Genomic DNA, 17,979 nt, shown 5'->3' with positions numbered 1-17,979 from the left:
ATGACCTTTTCCTGACAATCCTCTCCAGGCTGCTGTCATCCCTGCTGCTTGTGCATCTTTTTCTTCCACACTTTTCCCTTCCACATAACTTTATATTAATGTGCTTTGATACAGCACTTTGGGAACATCCAACTTATTTTGCAATTACCTTTTGAGACTTTCCCTCCTTATGGAGGGTGTCAATGATGGTTTTCTGCACAACTGTCAGATCAGCAGTCTTTCCCATGATTGTGATTCCTACTGAACCAGACTGAGAGACCATTTAAAGGCTCAGGAACCATTTGCAAGTGTTATGGCTTAATTAGCTGATTAGAGTGGGACACTTTGAGCCTAGAATATTGCACCTTTTCACAATATTCAAATTTTCTGAGATTGTGGATTTGGGGTTTTCATGAGCTGTAAGTCATAATCATCACAATTATGACAAATCACGGCTTGAACTATCTTGCTTTGCATGTAATGAGTCTAACTCATATATTAGTTTTACCTTTTAAGTTGCATTAGTGAAATAAATGAACTTTTGCATGATATTCAAATTCTTCGAGTATCACCTGTACACAGACCCAGCCCCCTGCTTACTGATTCTTACAATGCACATCTATCAGTGGGCTGACTCCTGAAAAAACGAATGAATGAATGAATGAAAAAACTTATAAAGCACGGCGCATGCGAACTGAATCGCTTCTGGGCGCTAGTTGTTCGTGTCTCATGACATCAAAAGAGCAGAGTTTTGATCTGTCTTCTGAAAGTCAGGTGGTTTTCCTCCAACCGAATGCTGGTTGGTAAAGCGTTCCATAGTCTAGGACCCTGAAAAGCAAACCTTCTTTCTCCTTTGGACTTGTATTTGGTTTTTGGTACCCTGACCAGATTTTGGTCGGTGGATCGCAGAACGCGATTCGAATTGTGAGGTTCTATCTTGTCGCAAAGATATTGCGGAGCCTTCCATGGATGCACTTATGTGTCAGGCAGAGTGCTTTAAATGCAATTCTGTCTTTTACTGGCAGCCAGTGAAGGGTTCTCAACGAAGGTGAGATTGATTCCCATTTTTTTTCCCAGTCACCAGTCTGGCGGCCGTATTCTGAACGACTTGCAGACGGGAGATTTGGTACTTTGGGAGTCCGAGGTACAGGGCGTTAGCATAGTCCAGTCTGGAATTCACGATTGTTCCCACCACGACTGCGACTGTGTTGCACATACAGTATGTTAACTGTTGTTATTAGAGACAGAAGTGATTGCACTAAGCCTTTTGAGAGCACCTTCTCATTGCTACATTACAAGTTATTACATTTGATAAAATAAAAATGTAAAAGAACAAGCTTGCAAAAAATGAAAGTAAATGTTGTAAAAATAACTTAAAATCATGTGCTTATTGAAAATACAGAGGAGCTCCAGTTGTTTTTGTGTTTAATAAAAGTCAGCAGCTACAAAAAGTGTAATTTACATAAAAAGCCTATAGACATTACTAAGCAAAGTAATTTTATCCGAGTATGGATTTTCATTATAGTTTGTGTTTTTTTGATTGATAATATGCCTTTAAGCTACATATTCTTCCAATGCCAACGCAGTTTTCTCTTACCTTGTCCCTCAAATCTTCAGCTTGACGTATTTCTTCTTGAAGATTAAATATTCTGTTTACTAATTCATGGCGATCTTCCAGAGCTTCCTTACGATCGTGTTCAAGAATATCAACTATAGCTTTATCAGAATCTGGCAAACTGGGACTTCCTCCCTTAAGAGTATATAAAACATAAGAAGTAGAGTGTTTTCGAAGTTATTTAGACAGTGTCAACAACTAAGCCTTAGGACAGATGTATTGCAAAAACAGATTTAATCTGATCATTCTTATACTAATAAACAGGGTGTAAAATTTGTAAAATTGTAACCTTCACTCAGATGGCATGCTATACTAAATTGTTCTAATCTTACTTATGTTATTGCCCCTATGAGCAGTGGCAGAGCGGGCTGTGCTTTTGTGATCCCCTGCTTACCCCCCCATCCTCCTAGCAGCAGCGGTGAGCCTGTGAAACAGAGACTGGATGAAGCTGCACAGAGGAGGGTCATGGAACATGTACTGTAATTATGTGGAGGAGTGTTGCACTGTACTGTGGATGGAGCTTGGATTTTAACACCCAGAGATCCCTGCACACAGAATAAGAAGACACTGAGTTTTTCCCAGGCAATAGATCAGAGGTCTGGGGACACAGTGCGGAGAGCCCGAGGGTGCGGATCTGTTGTTGTGTGTGTCTGCAGCACGAGAGAGCCTTGTGAGGGCCAGAGTGTCAAGGACTGAGCCGTGGGAGTTTCTTGCGCTGGAGACCAGAAAGGTGCAGATCTGTCCATGCCTGCCCCAAACAGAGTGGCCAAGAGCAGGACCTGAACCTGGAATCCCTGATTGTGAAGGACTAAGTTACCAGGCCTGGGTTCTTAGGGACAGCAGATCTGCTGTGCTTGTGTTCTCACTGATAGTGATCCCATACAACCGGAGACTGCCCTTTTTGCCTAACAGCCCAAAAGTAACTCACTGCATGCAGTCTTAAAGAAATGGTTATAAGTGCACCACCTTACAGAGGGGGCCCAAACTGCTTAAAGTCTGCAAATTAGGCACCAAGTACTTGTTATATGTACCTGAAGGGTTCCACATGTACTGTCCCTTTAAGACTGGCTCCACCCAGGAGTAATGACAAGGGTCAAGGGTTATAGTAGCCATCTTAGAGCACATGTAAGGAGACATAATAAGATCTACTGTCCTGAGATGCATGTTGGAGTGTACAGTGAGTACTGAAATAAACATCCATGGTCCAGACCAGACTCTTGTGTCTCTCACAACTCAGAGGATATAGCAGTACTACACTAACACAGCCCAGTGGTAGCCCATCTAGGAAAGTCTACACATGCCCATGTACAGACAGAGTATATACATAGAGTGCCACTGTGAGATTGTTCATTGCCATTTATACTTTTACTGTGTATGCTGTTCTTTGTCAATGCTATGTGTATCAGGTTAACTTGCAGGAGGAGGGATGAGGTGTGCTCTCTCTCCCCTCCAGCTCTGTCTCCTGCGACTGCAGCTCTCCTGAATCGGGACTGCCAAATTGCCACTGTGCAGTGTTTGTTTATTCTCCCCCATCTCCTTCCCGCAAAGAACATGGGTAGTGCCATCTCTACTGCGGGACCTCAACATTGCGATCTTATAGCCCACTATAGGGCTTTTGTTTTTTTTGGGGGAAGGGGATTTCGGGAGGCGCAGTTTGTCATCTGAGTGCTAAATAACACTGTTAACGGCTCAGTATTATTGTAGTCTAGGTTAACTGCCATATCCTAGCCTAGTGTTCATGTCAGTTACTTTACTGTAATTTATTGGACTCTTTATCTGTTCATTGATGCTGGAGTGTTTCCATAGCCTTTTGACATTATACTTACTTTTTAGTCTGGTTTTCTATGTGTCAATAGTAGTGAGTAGCGTTCTAATACCTGAGCTAATACATGTCCTTGTAGCACACTACTATATATCCAGGTGTGTCAGAGGGGGCAATCCTACTTCCATCTGACTTAAAAGAACAGGATACGATTTCGCTCAGACTTTGAGATAGTCTAACTTGTCTTTTGACCAATCAAAACAATCCTAGTGGGACATTAATTCCTTTTCCTGCTGTGACAAGTTGGATGGTTAGGACCAGGAGGATCCAACTTTGATCCGACTTCAATGATACTGAATGGGCTAAAAAAGGACCAAAGTTGGACCGAAATAGTGCAGGAACCTTATCTAAACTTGGACCGACTTGTGTCGGACAAGTTAGGATGGCTCTCAAGGAACCATTAATTTGTACATGTCATGCAACACATGCTCCCAAAGTCGGAGCGTATGTCGCACCAGTATGAACCAGGCCTAAAGGATAAGTCCACCCTAACACTAAAATCGCTACATCTACAGACATCCACGATAAAAGCCTAACCTATCTAGCCCTATAAAGAAGAAATCAGTATACATACCTTTTTTGAAGCCGTTCCTGTCTTTGCAGAGGACACTGCCGTCACCTATAGACTTACTATGGGGCTTCCATTGTCGGCTGTGTCCTGAGCACCCACCACCGCAGCGAAGCTGCAGATGACAGCTCAGCATGGGATCAGGTCGGATAGGCTTCAAAAAGGTTAGATAGGTTAGTGTTAGATCATGTATGTTCGTAGATGTAGAGATTTTAGTGTTAGAGTGTACTTATCCTTTAAAGTACATTTAAAGACTTCTGTGTTACAGTCTAAACAAGTATCAAATCCAGTTACTGTGTGATGCACAAGCCTCATAAAAATAAAAGGCTTGTGAATCAGCAACAACTATTCTAATAGCCCCAACCCCCTGCAACATTTTTTTTCACCCTACTGTTATACCAGCAGGCACAGCCTTCATGAGAGTGGCAAGTGCTTTGAAGTCAGGAGCAGTGCAGCATAGCTGCCACACCATCACAGGAAGCTGCATTAAGTGGACATGGACAAACCTTTGTGGGACTTTGTAGGGAGACTATACAAAACTGGATGCACAAAGATGCACTTAAAAATAAGTCCTGCTGCACATACTTTTTATTGGGAGGCCAAATTCAACTTTAATCACACTTTTCATGTTTCATTGTAGGGTTAAAATTAATTTACCTGAATCATTGATTGAAACTCTTGTATCGTTATTTTTAGCATTTCATTTTCATGCTCAAGTTCCATCATCTGTTCCCTCTTTGGGCGATTTTCAATGTCATTTTTCAATTTGAGGGACTGGTTTCTTTCCAGTTTACACTCTTCTTCCACTTTATTTAGATGGTGTTTCAGACGATCACTCTGCATTTATTCAAAGAGATGAGTTTAAGAAAATTCTGTGACTGAAAATAGTTTTACATTGGAGGCCTAGGCGTCACTAACTTAGCACATATTGCTAGTTTATCCAAGTACCACGCAAAGCAAGAAATTCCCCTATGGGTGACAAATGAAGCAACTGAGTGCAATCCCCTATCGATCTCAAATCTACTTTGGCTTCTCCCAAAAGATTGCAAAAGTTTACGTAACCCCATCACCAAACACTTTTTTTCACTCTGGGACAGATTTAAATTTAAACATTATCTACAATCAGTTCATAACCCTCTCCTCTCATTCTTCAAAAACCCTACCTTTTACCTTTTACCATTTCCCCCAAATCCTTCGGAGTATGGGTATCCCTGGAAATCCTGACTATGCATAAATTTGTCACTTCTACGTCTTTTATCCCCTTCCCGACCTTTTGTGAGACCTTTGGATTACCTCAATCAGAGCTATTTTTCACCCTTTTCTTAAACTCTGACACTTCCCTAACTCAATTCACTTGCTTAGAATCTATTTGTAGGAAGGAGCCACATGTTAGGGGTCTAATTTCTTCCCTCTACACCAGGGGTAGGGAACCTTGGCTCTCCAGCTGTGGTGAAACTACAAATCCGATCATGCCTCTGCCTCTAGGAGTCATGCCTGTGATTGTCAGGGTCTTGCAATGTCTCATGGGACTTGTAGTTGCAAAACAGCTGGAGAGCCAAGGTTCCCTACCTCTGCTCTACTCTCAACTGATAGTGAAACCTAACCTAGATAAACCATCCTATGTCCGGAGATGGGAGGAGGACCTGGAACAAACACTTGACACTACAGACTGGAATCAAATCTGGTCAACGACTAAAGTGGCCTCCCCAATTTACTTGCGGTGGAAGCTAATTATAAAGTATTGATAATATGGTACCTTGTACCAGCCAGAGTAGCTAAATATGTGCCAAAGTATTCTACACAATGCTATCGTGGTTGCTCGGATTTGGGCACACACTTCCACATTTGGTGGACATGCCCAATAACACAAGCCTTTTGGAAGGACATTTTTAAAATAACTTCCAAAATGTTTGTTTTGAAAATACAGCCCAATCCAGCTATTGCTCTGCTTAATCTGAAGCCAGAAAGTTTAACACACATTCAATTCAAACTACTTGTTCAACTTCTTATGGCTGCAAAACAAACTTTGGCGAAGGCATGGAGATCCCCGTCCTTGGTGGTGGGTGAAACAAAGAATAGGATGAATAATACCATGATTCACGCCAACATGGTGGCTATAAAAACTGACATGGTCCTAAATTTGAAAAAATGTGGCACCCATGGATAGTGCATTATCTGCCGTCTACCATTGATGAAACTGTTCTATTGCCATGGTAGCTGACTTGTCATGTCTTGGCACGATTCAGAATGATTACATTGATTATTGTGATGGCTCTCGACTCTACCTTGTGTACTCCCCTTTCTTCTTTTTTTTTTTTCCTCTTCTCCTCCTTTCTTTTGCCCCTAATGCTTATTATGTTTTTGAAGCTCTTATCCTAGCAAAATATTTTCCTCTCTATTCTAAATTACCATAGTTCTCGCTGTTGACATAACTGTACCTTTAGTCTTAGGCCCTGTACACACGATCAGTCCAAACTGATGAAAACGGACTGAAGTTCAGTTTCACCGGTCCAAACCGACCGTGTGTAGGCCCCATCGGTCCGTTGACCTTCGGTCCAGAATGGACACCTGACCGATAGGTCAAAACCGATGGTTAGTACACAAAAGCATCGGTTCCAAACCCGGGCATGCTCAGAATCAAGTCGACGCATGCTTGGAAGCATTGAACTTCATTTTTCTCTGCACGTCGTTGTGTTTTACGTCACCGCGTTGGACTCGAACGGTTTTTGAACTGATGGTGTGTAGGCACATCAGACCATCAGTCAGCTTCATCGGTTAACCAATGAAACTGAACTTCAGTCCGTTTTCATCAGTTTGGACTGATCATGTGTACAGGGCCTAAATTATAGTCTCAAACAGTTCCTCAACAGCTTTTCAATAACCCCTTAGGTTCTACCCAATAATTACTTTATAAATTCTGTATTGCTCTTAACATGTAATATTGAGCTTCATTTCCTATATTGCATAATGTTAATTCATTATATTTGTTATGTCTTTTCTTGTGAACTCAATAAAATCTTTTTGACGAGGAAAATAGTTTTATATTTTAAACAAAGTGCAACATTTGTGTATGCACCTCTATTTATAAAAGTATTCTGGAACCAGCAATCGATTAAACTATCTGTGTAGTGTATGGTGCTGCCCAGAAGACTCAAATTGGACTACAAGTTTAAGTTCAGAAGATGGTCGTCAAGTGAATGGCTTTTTCTCCATTCCTGATAGAACTGTCTTATAGAAGGACCAACCCTGATAACAGTACTGCTTGTGGAGCAAGAAAATCAATGTTCAAATAATTGAGGGGTGCAAAATAAGTTTTGTATAATAGTAAATCAAAACACCTCATAAGACTGTATTATGGCACTTTAGCATTTGTTCTACAGACACAGTCACTATTGGGGTAATGTGACAGCTGTAGGTGCTGGCTGTTAGAATACCATTGCTGACACTGCAGATTTGTCCATCCACATTATTTAGCTTTGATAAGCAAATTGAGTGATCTTTTTGTATATGACTGGAGTTATTGATTTTTTTGCCGTTCAATGCAGCATTTTAGCAAGTGGGTGGGGGCCCACACCAAATAAACTGACTTGGAGTGCAAGGCCCACTATAAGTTTAAAAACGTTATTTTAACCTCTTGCTGCCTGTCCACAGTACATTTACTGTGGCACGGCAGGCTGGATCACGTACATGTATGTGATCCAGCCTGTACCTGAGTTAGGGACGCTTGCGCATGCCCCCTGCTAACTCGCACTGTCAATGGCTACAGTGTGATTTTGTCAGCATGTCCCGGCCAATGATTTTGCTGATCAGCTGTAGCGAATCACAGAACAGAGTCCTGTATTTACAAACACACGTGACTCTGTACACAGAGCAGCAATCTGGCTGTTTCTTAAACTGCCAGATCTGTAAGTAAAAGCAGCACACATTACACATTGTTAGGCACACAATTAACGCTTTGATTGCCCCTAGATGTTAACCCCTTCCCAGCCAATGTCATTAGTACAGTGTCAGTGTACAGTGTTATTATATCTGATCAATGTATCAGTGACTGTCACTAGCGATGTCAGTCTCAGTTAGTCAGTTAGTGTACCTCCCAGCATGGGTCTGTTAGTGCCAGATTGCCCACCACACTACCAGAGTCTCAGTATAAGTCACTAATCACTGCCATTACAGTATAGTGCAGAGATATGCAATTAGCGGACCTCCAGCTGTTGCAAAACTACAAGTCCCATCATGCCTCTCCCTCTGGGTGTCATGCTTCTGCCTGTCAGAGTCTTGCTATGCCTCATGGGAATTGTAGTTCTGCAACAGCTGGAGGTCCGCTAATTGCACATCCCTGGTATAGTGTCTATAGCTTTGTAGATTGCAGTATATATATAACTTTCACGCAAACCAATTATTATACACTTATTTGGATTTTTTTTTAACCAAAGACATGTTACAGAATACATTTTAGCCTAAATTTATGAAGAAATTAGATTTTTGGATTTTTTTTAATTGTATATTTTTTTTAACAGAAAAGTAGAAAATATATATTTTTCAAACATTTCTGTCTTTTTTTTTGTTTATATAATAAAACCAGTGGTGATCAAATACCACCAAAACAAAGCTCTATTTGTGGGAAAATTATATATATATTGTTTGTGTACAGTGTAAGAGCCGGTTCACACAGGGGCGACCTGGGATCCGACTTGAAGTCTCCCCAAGTCGTCCCAAGTTGCGCGGTTGAGAAAATCAATGGAAGTGAATGGAGCCGTCTTAATGTACACTACTGAAGTCGCTCCGACTTTAGAAAAGGTTCCTGTACTACTTCAATCCGACTTGTAGGCAACTTGTACCCATTGATTTCAATGGAAGTTGCCTCAGAAGTCTGATCACTCTGATCTTAACTGATGCAACTTTCCAGGAAAATAACATACATTTCTCAGGCAAACCCCTCACTCCCACAGAGCTGATTGTTGTTTGATTGGCCACTGGAAAGCCTCCTGTCCTGGAGGCAACTTGAAGTTGCCTTGTACTGTCCGGGAGGCAACTTGAAGTTGCCTGATGATTCATACTCAAGTCATGTCCAGGTTGCCTCCCAAAGTCAGGCTGGAAGTCGTGTTGCCCCTGTGTGAACCGACTCTTACAGGACCACGCTATTGCCAGTTAAAACAGAGGGGAGCTACGGTGGCTCAACGCGATTGGCACTGCGCTGACAAGCCATTCACCTCTGCAGCTAGGGGTTCGGATCCGGTCCCGGCTACATGTGAATTGAGTTTGGTGGTCTCAGCCCAGCTCCCGGTGGGTGTGCTATGCGAGGTAAGCCTGCGCTTAGTACGCCCACCCCCCTTCCACAAAAACCACCACACTTACACGCACTCGAAATTGGGTTAACATGCACGCACTTTGACCATGCGGCCTCTAAAAAAGAGAGGCGAAGGACTAACGGGGCTGGTTGAGCGGGCAAATCCTCTCACTCCCTTATAATCTGCCCCGTTGGGCTTCAAAGCGGAGCAGGTAGGGCGCGCTGTGTGGGAGGACCCCCTCACACACCCGCCATTGCAGAAAGGTGGCAGATTGCCTCTGGGGGAGGCCTGCCTACTCCCAACTCCTGCAGTCCGGCTCCTCTCTCGAGTACACGCACAAAATACACTTTAAAAAAAAAAAAAAGAGTACGGAATAGCAAAAAAAATGGCCTGGTCATGAAAGGGTTAAAACCTTCCGGAGATCAAGTGTTTAAAGATCTCAAACAGTAATTAAAAGGGCTAAAATAAAAGCAGGATCCTTATGAAAAATGCTGTGCAGTAGCTGTGGTAATTTGCACTATTCATTCATGCATCATACTTGTGGGAAAATTTGCAAAAAAAATTAGGAATGTTACAAACTTAGCTCCATTTTTTTCCTGTTGTTTTAAACTTATTCCAGGAACCATATATACAGGGTGTATCTTTTTTTTTTTTTGTCCCCAAAAACTCAACCAGTTCACTCTCAGCATTTACTGGTCTCAAAACAATCAAAGAGCAATAAAATAAACAGAGCAAAGATGCCAGGACACTCAAGTTTCTCCAGCAAATCAAGTGGACATGCCAGTTATAAAAATATGCTCCAACTAAAACAGAAACAAATAATAATGAACCAAAAGATTCTAAGAAACTGGGAAATGCCATTGTCACATCAATGCAGCATACTGTGTTAAAAACCGTTAATACCCAAGTTGTAAAATGAACGTTTAATAGGAGCAGAAATTTGTTATAATTTTGGATGGCATAAATAATAGGCATAGTTCTGGGCACCACACTGTAAAAGGTGTTTTGCTGTTTGTTCCATGGCAGGAAACTTTATAAAGGAAATGCAAAGTCTTACCAATAAATACAATAAATAGCTGGAAAAACTGGGCATGTTTGGTTTGGAATAAAAGATGTCTTTGAGGTGATTAAATTAATATGTTAAATACAGGGCCGTCTTTACCGCAGGGCAAATGGGGCAGGTGCCCTGGGCCCTGTCACTGTTGGGGGCCCAAAGCACCCCCCTTTAAAAAAGAAAAAAAAAAAAAAAATTTTTTTTTTTTTTTAGGGGTCCGGAGGCCCCCAGGGCCCCAGATGGCAACCCCCCAATTTTTTATTTATTTTTAAATAAAAAAATATATATTTTTTTAATATATATTTTTTTTTATTAAAGGGACATTTTTTAAGGGTCCCCAGAGGCCCAGATGGCAACGCCCCTTTTTTCATTTATTTTTAAATAAAAAAAAAATATTTTTTTTAATATATATATATTTTTTTATTAAAGGGCTCAGAGGTCCCCATGTGGAAAACACCCTTTATTTTTTTTATAAATGTTTATTTTTTTATTTTTGTTTATATATTTTTTTTTATTGAAGGGCCCAGAGGTCCCCAGGGCCCTGGATGGCAACCCCCCCTTTTTTTTTATTTTTTTTTTATAAACGTTTCTTTTTTATATATATATTTTTTATTTTTTATTAAAGGGCCCAGAGGTCCCGGATGGCAACCCCCTTTTTTTTGTAATTTATTAAAAAAAAAATTATTAAAGGGCCCAGAGGTCCCCATGGCCCCAGATTGCAACCCCCTTTTTAAAATATATTTTTTATATATATTTTTTATTTCTTTTTTTCTTTTTATTAAAGGGCCCAGCGGATGGCTACACCCCTTTTTTTATATATAATTTTTGTTTATTTATTTTTTCTTTTTTTGTAAAGGGCCCCCGCTTCTAAATTCGTGGCAGCCCCCCCCCCTGCTTCTTAATTTCAGGCGGCAGCACCCCCCCATCCCGGTTCTCTGCTCCAGGGGGCCCATGCCTGAAGCTGTGTAAGTGGCCCCATAATTCCTGATGGCGGCCCTGTCGTCCGTTAAGCCCCTGTGCTGCCCACAAATCAGGCTGAAAATCATCAGCGGCACGCAGCCAGTGACAGTACTGCTTCCCTTCCCAGTGTTTTAAAATGTACAGCACCCCTGGCTTCCCTTTAGAAGTGCACTTCTCCCTTCCTGCCACTGGGTGCTGCTTGTATATAAAAGTGAATTAGAATGTGATTTTATAACATCCCCAGTTTGCTCTTCCCAAGGCTGACTTCTTCATGTCCTGCTCCTCAAGGTATGTCACTGTTTGCTAATCTATATTGTAAATAGAAGTTTTCTGTAGAGTGTGCCCAAAGTCTTTATAATATTTGATGATTCACTGCAGGTCTGGTCAGTGTTTTAAAAAGTTCCTCTATTTTACACATGGCATGGCATGGGGGTCACAGCACCGTCTGTCCATTCTGCTTTAGCACCATGGGACCCCATGCCATGTGTAAAATAGAGAAACTCTTTAAATCACAGACCAGACCTGCAGTCCAGGCTGAGTAAGGCCTCAGAGCACATGACATTACTGTCTGTATTTAACTGCTTGATGGGCTTATTTTGGGCCTGGCTGGTTCACATGTATGTGTTTTGGCGGCCCACATTTGCGCAGGCATAGCAGCCCATTCATTTGAATGGGCCGCCATGCCTGCGTTTCCTGCAAAGAAAAGCGCATGCCTCATGTAATAGGCTGCGCACACGGCACGTCTATGCCCATCAAGCACTGAAATACAGCACTGTCTGTCCATTCTGCTGTCTGCTGTGACTTATGTGCAGTTCCCACACTGTCAAACTTGCTGCATTTTTAGACGTTTAGGTCACGCTTTTAAAAACACAGTGTGTTTGTGTGTGCAAGAACTGCAGGTAAGTAGCATGGCGCAAAAGCAGAATGGATTTCAAGGCAACTGTATTTTTCAAATGCTGAATGCACCTTTTTTCTGCAGGAAACAAAGGCATGGCAGCCCATTCAAATCAATGGGCTGCTGTGCCTGCACAAATGAGGGCCGCCAAAACATACATGTGAACCAGCCAGGCCCAAAATAAGCTGGAGGGGGGCCCAAAAAAAATGTTTGCCCAGGGCCCAAACAATATTAAAGACGGCCCTGGTTAAATATATCAAATGCTGGTATAATAATATGACATTCATTTTTTAAAAGAACTATAGAATTAATAATAAATATTCAATCACATTAGATATGATAGGTTTCTTTTGTGCATTTCAAATAAAAATATATAAATGTCACCTCAAGTTGCAGATCTCGACTTCTCATAACAGCCATGTTCTTTTCCTCGCTGAGTTGCGCATACCTCATTGCTAAATTATAATTTTCATCCTTCACTTTAATTAACTCATCATTACAGTTATTTCGCTCTTCTTTCATTTTGTTGTAACGCTCCTGAAATGTTAACAGCTCCAAGTTAACAAGCTTTAGCTGCTTCCGTTCATCCTCAAGCTGTCTGGAGTTGGCTACAAGTTCACATTTCTGAACTTCTTTTGTTTTTAACTGCTGCTGCAGCTTGATGACTTCATTCATCAGAAACTGTGTGAGCGCTTCATGACCTTCTTCAACTAAAAGAAGAAAGAACACTGTCAATATCATATAGTCAACAGATTTTCAGTTTAAACTATTATTGTTTACAGCCTGGATGGAGCCACTTTCAGTCAGCTGTTCAAAGTTATTAGTATAGCAGCCTATTAAAAATAACAAGTGTGATGCAACTAAAGTGCAAATCGTTATAAAAAGGAATTCAGATCTGCACAACAAAACAATATTTTCTTGCAATATGTAATGCATATGATGCATTTAATATTGTAAAGTAATTCTTGAAATAAACAAAGAATTTATAAAAAAAAAAAATTGTTTCCCATCAAGTCTGCTTCACTTTTGAGTGTCAGTGCACAACAGGGCAGATTCCAAGCCGCTATTGGACTGTATATTGGCTATGGATTCACTCATTCCAGTGCTCTGTCAATCAGAAGTAGGGGGGACCTGATTGGGAACTAGTCACTCAGTACCCCATTAGGCTCTGCCCACCCATAGTATAGAAGACGCAGACACTCTTTTCCCAGAGCAGACACAGACAAAATTTATGTCACTGTCTGTGACAGGTACATGAACTCGATGCAAGCACTTACCTTTTTGGCGCTGCACACTGATGGAATTCTAAAGGTCTTGAAAGATTCACTGTTTTCCATGGTGACCATTGTCAATGGGGCCAATTTGCCCATTGACATATTGGTCATGCAGAGCACAGGATACAGCTGGAGAGCAGAAACATGAGAGGTTCCTGGCCCAGTTAAGTCCTTTCCACCACAGGACACAGGTGTCTCTCCTGCCTCTGGGTTGGCTCAGCCTTTTGTAGCCTAATTTCCTGTATTGTTCACTAGCAAACTTGGGCTGACTGCACAGCAGAAAAAATTCATACAGTACGGTGAAAAAATATTTACCCCGTCTTGATTTTTTTTGTTGCATATTTGTTGCACTTAAATGATTCAAATCAACAAATACATTTTAATATTACACAAAGAAGTACATACAAATGGAATTTTTTAAATGATTTCATATATTAAGGGAAAAAAAGCTGTCCAAATGTGCCTGGCCCTATGTGAAAAAGTTATTGCCCCCTTGCTAAATCATGAATGAACTGTGATTAATCACAATATTTGGAAAGCTGAGTTAAATTTCACTTGCCACACCCAGGCCTGATCACTGCCAGACCCGTTGAATTAAGAAATCACTTAAATAGAAGCTGTCTGACAAAGTGAAGCACATTAAAAGATATCAAAAAGCAACACACTACATCAAGCAACACATCATGTCGTGATCTAAAGAAATTCAAAAACAGATGAGAAACAATGTAAATTACATGTCTTAGTCTGGAAAGGGTTACAAAGCCATTTCTAAGGCTTTGGGACTCTAGTAAACCACGGTGAGAGCCATTATCCACAAAATGAGAAAACTTGACACAGTGGTGAACCTTCTCAAATCTACTTCAAGGCCGCAACAAGGTCGTAAAATTACCCCTGAACAACATCTAAAGAACTGCAGCCCTCACTTGCTTCAGTTAAAGGGTAACTCCACTTGTGTGGGGGAGAAAAGCAAATAAAGAAAAAATAATATAACGTATACAACTGAGACACAAGTCATATTGTAATTGAATGTTATTAAAAATTACCTTTCCTTTTTAATCTGCAGCCGCTGTAATTTTCTGAAAATGCAATGCAATATGGCTACCAGGAGCTGTTCTGTACACAGAATGTGTACTTAACACACCCCAGAAACATAGTTTCCTGCTTGTGTCATTGGCTCACCAATTTTACCAGAAGTCTGCCTAAGATTCAAGTCAGATTTCTGGCATCCCCTGGAACAAAAATGTCATTCTTGGTGAGATACTCCCAATAGGAACATGTCTAAAGGGATGCAGACCCAGCAAATTTTCTCATTAGTGCCCTGCTGGTGCAGCAGCTGACTGATAACTATAAAAGCCACTCCCATTAGACCCACTTAGCACAAAGGCACAGAGGAACAAATAGTGATTTCCTCAGAATAACAAAAGGTAGGAATATGCAACAAAGTTTGTTATAATCCCTGCAATGTACATAGATCATCCAGAGGGAGTTATGCTTTAAGGTCAGTGTTCATGATTCAACAATAAAAAAAGGATTGGGCAAAAATGGCATCCATGGGAAAGTTCTAAGGCGAAAGCCACTGCTGACCAAAAAGAACACAAGGGCTGGTCTCGCAATCTCCACTCTAATTAATTCCAAAGGTGTCCTACTAAGTTGAGGTCAGGACTCTAAGCAGGCCAGTTAAGTTCCTCTACCCCAAACTCGCTCATTCATGTCTTTATGGACCTTGTTTTGTGCACTGGTCCAAATCATTTGGGGTGGAGGAACTTGACCGGCCTCAACCCGATAGAACACTTTTGGGACAAATTAGAGCAGAGACTGTGAGTCAGGCCTTCTTGTCCAACATCAGGGTCTGACCTCACAAATGTGCTTCTGGAAAGATAGTCAAATATTCCCATAGACACACTCCTAAACTTTGTGGACAGTTTTCCCAGAAGAGTTGCAAAGGGTGGGCCAACTCAATATTGAACCCTACAGGCTAAGACCGGGATGCCATTAAAGTTCATGTGCGTTTTACAGGCATCCCAATACTTTTGGTAATATAGTATATATAACCACATATGTCAAACAGATGTCAACAGATAGGTGACAGAAAGAATTCCTGCAGTTTCCAGGTAAGTGAAGTAAAATAAGATTTATGGGCCAGATTCACAGCCGAGATACGACGGAGTATCTCAGATACTCCGTCGTATCTCTCAGAGTATCTATGCGACTGATTCATAGAATCAGTTACGCATAGATATCCCTAAGAGCCGACAGTTGTAATTGTTTTACACTGTCGGATCTTAGGATGCAGTACCGCGGCCGCCGCTGGGGGGAGTTTGCGTCGTAAACCAGCGTCGGGTATGCAAATTCGGAGTTACGGCGATCCACAATGGTTTTTCCCGTTCACTACGTCGCCGCTAGTCTAGTTTCCCGTCGCAAAGTTAGTCGTCGTTTTGGGTGCCTTAACTTTACACAGCACACGTATGTGCTGTATAAAGTATGGCCGCCGTTCCCGCGTCGAAATTTAAAAATTCACATCGTTTGCGTAAGCCGCCCGGGAATACGGAATTACGCGACGCGCGTCGCCGTTCGAAAAAATGACGTCACTTCGCGCAAAGCACGGCGGGTAATTCAAAGGGGAGCATGCGCAGTAGGTCCGGCGCGGGAGCGCGCCTAATTTAAATGGCATACGCCCCTTTGAATTACGCGGGCTTGCGCCGCAGGCCGCCGGCGTAGGTTTTCTCTGTGAATCAGGCACTTGCGATGAAAACTTGCGGCGGTGTAACGTATCTACGATACGTTATGCCGCCGCACTTCTACCTGAATCTGGCCCTATGTACTTGCCACAAAATCTTTTTCTTAAAGTCCATTAAGAGAAATAGGAATAGCAGATAATTTTGAATCAATTTTCAACTGAGGGTTTCAAACATTTGTTCAGCAAGTGTCAAAGCCTGAGGATTTGGACTTGTGTTTATGCAGTTCTTTTAAAAAAATGTTATCCATTGAGACATGGTTTCAGAAATTATGGTCACTGCCGACAGAAGATGGAGAGTAGTTTGAGTTCATTCAAACTGAGACTTAAATATTGAGTCTGTTTATCAGTGAAGTTACTAGAGGTAAAGTATCAACCAAACTGATGAAATGCTCATTAATGTGAAGAACTAAAAAGTGCACAGTAGGTATGGAAAATTTGTCAAGGTAATCCCTACCAGAGGGAAAATGCTTCTTCTCAGTCCCAATCTTTTTGGGGGGATTTTCAAGTACAGAGGATATAGGGAGGGGGGATTTCCAAATACAGAGGATATACAGTGCCTTGAAAAAGTATTCATGCCACTTTAAATTGTTCACATTTTGTCATGTTACAACCAAAAACTTAAATGTATTTTAGGTGAATTTTATGTGATAGACCAACACAAAGTGACACATAATTGTGAAGTGGAAGGAAAAAGATAAATGGTTTTCAGATGAGACCAAAATTGAACTTTTTGGCCTAAAAGCAAAATGCTATGTGTGGCAGAAAACTAACACTGCACACCACCCGGAACACACCATCCCCACCGTGAAACCTGGTGGTGGCAGCATCATTTTGTAGGGATGCTTTTCTTCAGCCGGGACAGAGAAGCTGAGTTGATGGGAAGATGGATGGAGCTAAATACAGAGCAATCTTAGAAGAAAACCTGTTAAGCCTCGTACACACGATCAGTCCATCTGATGAGAATGGTCTGAAGGACCATTGTCATAGGTTAACCGATAAAGCTGACTGATGGTCCGTCACGCCTACACACCATAGGTTAAATAACCGATCGTGTCAGAACGTGGTGACGTAAAACACAACGACGTGCTGAAAAAAACGAAGTTCAATGCTTCCAAGCATGCGTCGACTTGATTCTGAGCATGCATGGATTTTTAACCGATGGACGTTCCTACTAACGATCGGTTTTGACCTATCGGTTAGGAATCCATAGGTTAATTTTAAAGCAAGTTGGCTTTTTTTAAACCTATGGTTAAATAACCTATAGGGCCCACACACGATCGGTTTTGACCGTTGAAAACGGTCCATCAGACCGTTGTCCTCTGGTTAACCTATCGTGTGTACAAGGCCTAAGAGTCTGCAAAAGATTTAAGACTGGGACAGAGGTTCACCTGCCAGCAGGACAACGACCCTTAACATACAGCCAGAGCTACAATAGAATGGGTTAGATCAACTCATATTCATGTGCTATAATGGCCTAGTCAAAGTCCAGACCTAAATCCAATTGAAAATCTATGGCAAGACTTGAAAATTACTGTTCACAGACGTTTTCCATCCAATCTGACAGAGCTTGAGCCAATTTGCAAAGCAGAATGGGCAAAAATGTCACTCTGTAGATGTGCAAAGCTGGTAGAGACATCCCCAAAAAGACTTGTAGCTGTAATTGCAGCTAAAGGTGGTTCTACAAAGTACTGACTACAAATACATGCTGCACTTTTCAGATATTTATTTGTAAAAAAATTGAAAACCATTTATAATTTTCCTTCCACTTTACAAATATGCGCCACTTT

General features: G+C 41.4%; 1 protein-coding gene across 1 annotated transcript in view; it reads right to left on the bottom strand.

Annotated features, from left to right (window-relative positions):
• Window positions 1–17,979, bottom strand: part of CARD11 (caspase recruitment domain family member 11) — a 213,658-nt gene that overhangs the window by 142,178 nt on the left and 53,501 nt on the right. The window contains exons 4-6 of the mRNA XM_040357039.1: window positions 12,566–12,891; window positions 4,642–4,821; window positions 1,577–1,729 (exon numbers count right to left, since the gene is read on the bottom strand). Coding sequence (XP_040212973.1) covers window positions 1,577–1,729; window positions 4,642–4,821; window positions 12,566–12,891 — 659 coding nt within the window. The remainder of the gene's footprint in view (window positions 1–1,576; window positions 1,730–4,641; window positions 4,822–12,565; window positions 12,892–17,979) is intronic.

The sequence above is a fragment of the Rana temporaria genome, chromosome 6, assembly GCF_905171775.1.
Source record: "Rana temporaria chromosome 6, aRanTem1.1, whole genome shotgun sequence".
Classification (NCBI taxonomy): domain Eukaryota; kingdom Metazoa; phylum Chordata; class Amphibia; order Anura; family Ranidae; genus Rana; species Rana temporaria.
Note: the sequence above shows the minus strand (reverse complement) of the source record. Positions and strands in the feature narration are given on the sequence as shown.